The sequence below is a fragment of the Octopus sinensis genome, linkage group LG4 (assembly GCF_006345805.1).
Source record: "Octopus sinensis linkage group LG4, ASM634580v1, whole genome shotgun sequence".
Taxonomy (NCBI): Eukaryota; Metazoa; Mollusca; class Cephalopoda; order Octopoda; family Octopodidae; genus Octopus; species Octopus sinensis.
Genome location: NC_043000.1, coordinates 11903913 through 11907440, shown reverse-complemented (window position 1 = coordinate 11907440; position 3528 = coordinate 11903913). Strand labels below are relative to the sequence as shown.

General features: G+C 44.7%; 1 protein-coding gene across 1 annotated transcript in view; it reads left to right on the top strand.

Annotated features, from left to right (window-relative positions):
• Positions 1-242: 242 nt before the first annotated feature.
• Positions 243-3528, top strand: part of LOC115210242 (protein GVQW3-like) — a 5994-nt gene continuing 2708 nt past the window's right edge. Inside the window, exon 1 of the mRNA XM_029778718.1 lies at positions 243-767. Within this exon, the coding sequence (XP_029634578.1) occupies positions 243-767 (525 nt within the window). The remainder of the gene's footprint in view (positions 768-3528) is intronic.

Sequence of the window (3528 nt, the reverse complement as noted above, 5' to 3'; positions counted from 1 at the left end):
ACGCCTCGAAGAGTTTTACGAGGGGTGTATGAAAACTTTTGAGCCTAGCCTAGCAACGGGGCTGCTAGGTAGCTGAAACATTTTTTCCTGGTAAGTACAGTCTTTTTGGAGTATTCTTGCTCATTTTCATGATTCTGATTTTTGTTTTCTTTGCAGAATTTTGAATAAACAAGTGTCGAGGTTACATGGAAAATGGAGAAAACTGATATCGTACTATCATAAAGTACCTTCATTTGAAAGGCATGGCTCCATCAGAAATCCATGAAGATATGGTGAGGACCTTAACAGACAATGCTCCTTCATATGCAACAGTCAAACGCTGGGTAAATAAATTCCAGCGTGGCAGGGGGAGTTTGGAAGATGATCCAACACCAGGAAGGCCTCCAACTGCAACCACCGAGGACAACATTGACCTTGCTCTTGGTATGATAATGCAAGATCGTCGAATATCATGTCGTCAGATAGCCGAGAGAGTGGTCATCTCAACTGAAAGAGCAGACAACATTGTGACAAAACAACTTGGGTTCTCAAAGGTTTCTGCAAGGTGGGTCCCTCGACTTTTGACTCCTGAACAGAAACGCACCAGGTGCACTTTGTCCACGAGCAATCTGGAACTGTTTGAAGCCGATGAAGAGAATTTTCTTGCTCGTTTCATTACTATGGACGAAAGCTGGGTTCATCACTACCAGCCTGAAACCAAAGAACAATCAAAGCGTATTTATAAATGTGTGTACAAGCACACGTGTGAGTATGAAGACTATCTCAGCGTGCGTATGTGTATGCATGAGAGCGCGCATGTGTATGCGTATATGTCTGTGTGTGTTTATGAACAACTATGTGCTTGTGGAGCGAAGTGTGAGTGTGTTCTCTGTATATTTATGCGCGTGTGTTTGTGCGTGTGTGTGGGACAGTCTAACGTATGTGTGTGTTTGTGCGTGTGTGTGGGACAGTCTAACGTATGTGTGTGTTTGTGCGTGTGTGTGGGACAGTCTAACGTATGTGTGTGTTTGCGTGTGTGTGGGACAGTCTAACGTATGTGTGTGTTTGTGCGTGTGTGTGGGACAGTCTAACGTATGTGTGTGTTTGTGCGTGTGTGTGGGACAGTCTAACGTATGTGTGTGTTTGTGTGTGGGACAGTCTAACGTATGTGTGTGTTTGTGCGTGTGTGTGGGACAGTCTAACGTATGTGTGTGTTTGTGTGTGGGACAGTCTAACGTATGTGTGTGTTTGTGCGTGTGTGTGGGACAGTTTAACGTATGTGTGTGTTTGTGCGTGTGTGTGGGACAGTCTAACGTATGTGTGTGTTTGTGCGTGTGTGTGGGACAGTCTAACGTATGTGTGTGTTTGTGTGTGGGACAGTCTAACGTATGTGTGTGTTTGTGTGTGGGACAGTCTAACGTATGTGTGTGTTTGTGCGTGTGTGTGGACCAGTCTAACGTATGTGTGTGGTTGTGCGTGTGTGTGGGACAGTCTAACGTATGTGTGTGTTTGTGCGTGTGTGTGGGACAGTCTAACGTATGTGTGTGTTTGTGCGTGTGTGTGGGACAGTCTAACGTATGTGTGTGTTTGTGCGTGTGTGTGGGACAGTCTAACGTATGTGTGTGTTTGTGCGTGTGTGTGGGACAGTCTAACGTATGTGTGTGTTTGTGTGTGGGACAGTCTAACGTATGTGTGTGTTTGTGTGTGGGACAGTCTAACGTATGTGTGTGTTTGTGCGTGTGTGTGGGACAGTCTAACGTATGTGTGTGTTTGTGCGTGTGTGTGGGACAGTCTAACGTATGTGTGTGTTTGTGCGTGTGTGTGGGACAGTCTAACGTATGTGTGTGTTTGTGCGTGTGTGGGACAGTCTAACGTATGTGTGTGTTTGTGTGTGGGACAGTCTAACGTATGTGTGTGTTTGTGCGTGTGTGGGACAGTCTAACGTATGTGTGTGTTTGTGCGTGTGTGTGGGACAGTCTAACGTATGTGTGTGTTTGTGCGTGTGTGTGGGACAGTCTAACGTATGTGTGTGTTTGTGCGTGTGTGTGGGACAGTCTAACGTATGTGTGTGTTTGTGTGTGGGACAGTCTAACGTATGTGTGTGTTTGTGCGTGTGTGTGGACCAGTCTAACGTATGTGTGTGGTTGTGCGTGTGTGTGGGACAGTCTAACGTATGTGTGTGTTTGTGCGTGTGTGTGGGACAGTCTAACGTATGTGTGTGTTTGTGCGTGTGTGTGGGACAGTCTAACGTATGTGTGTGTTTGTGCGTGTGTGTGGGACAGTCTAACGTATGTGTGTTTGTGCGTGTGTGTGGGACAGTCTAACGTATGTGTGTGTTTGTGTGTGGGACAGTCTAACGTATGTGTGTGTTTGTGTGTGGGACAGTCTAACGTATGTGTGTGTTTGTGCGTGTGTGTGGGACAGTCTAACGTATGTGTGTGTTTGTGCGTGTGTGTGGGACAGTCTAACGTATGTGTGTGTTTGTGCGTGTGTGTGGGACAGTCTAACGTATGTGTGTGTTTGTGTGTGGGACAGTCTAACGTATGTGTGTGTTTGTGCGTGTGTGTGGGACAGTCTAACGTATGTGTGTGTGTGTGCGTGTGTGTGGGACAGTCTAACGTATGTGTGTGTTTGTGCGTGTGTGTGGGACAGTCTAACGTATGTGTGTGTTTGTGCGTGTGTGTGGGACAGTCTAACGTATGTGTGTGTTTGTGCGTGTGTGTGGGACAGTCTAACGTATGTGTGTGTTTGTGCGTGTGTGTGTGTCCAGGCGCGTGTGTGTGTGTAGCTAATGTGTATGAGTATACTGTGTGCGAGTAGCGTGTTGCATGCGTGTATTTTTGTGTCGTTTTTATGCATGTGTGTGTATGTGAGTGTGTGACACTATTGTGTGCGTGTGTATGTTGTGTGTTTATGCATGTGTATGTATGTGAGCGAGTGCGCATGTATCGATCTAGCCAGTTTTTCCAATCTGTAAACTCTACTGCATCTATTGAATACTCGTTTTCTCTTTTGTACAGACAGACAGATAGATAGATAGACAGATAGATAGATAGATAGATAGATAGATAGATAGATAGATAGATAGATAGATAGATAGATAGATAGATAGATAGATAGATAGATAGATAGATAGATAGATACAGACAAATAGATAGATCGATAGACAGACAGACACAAACAAGAAGACAGGTAGATAGACAGACAGATATATATATATATAGGTAAACAGTAAAAATAATTACAGACATGGACAAGAACATGAACAAACACAGAGACGACACAAGAACCACAGGACGGGACATTCGAAGCCCCTCTCATCAGTCAAGAACCAGATCATCTTAGCAATTTCGGCTGATTAATCTTGAGATTGCTCCGATATGGGCAGCCCGCCATGGGAAATCTAAGCCAAGCGCATTAGATCCCATGGAAGAAAGCTTCGAATGTATACAACACGAGGACGGAAATGAACGAAGTACACGAACAAAAATACAGAATACGTGACACCAATAAGAATACAACAACGTAAAAACAATAACGGTAAAAATA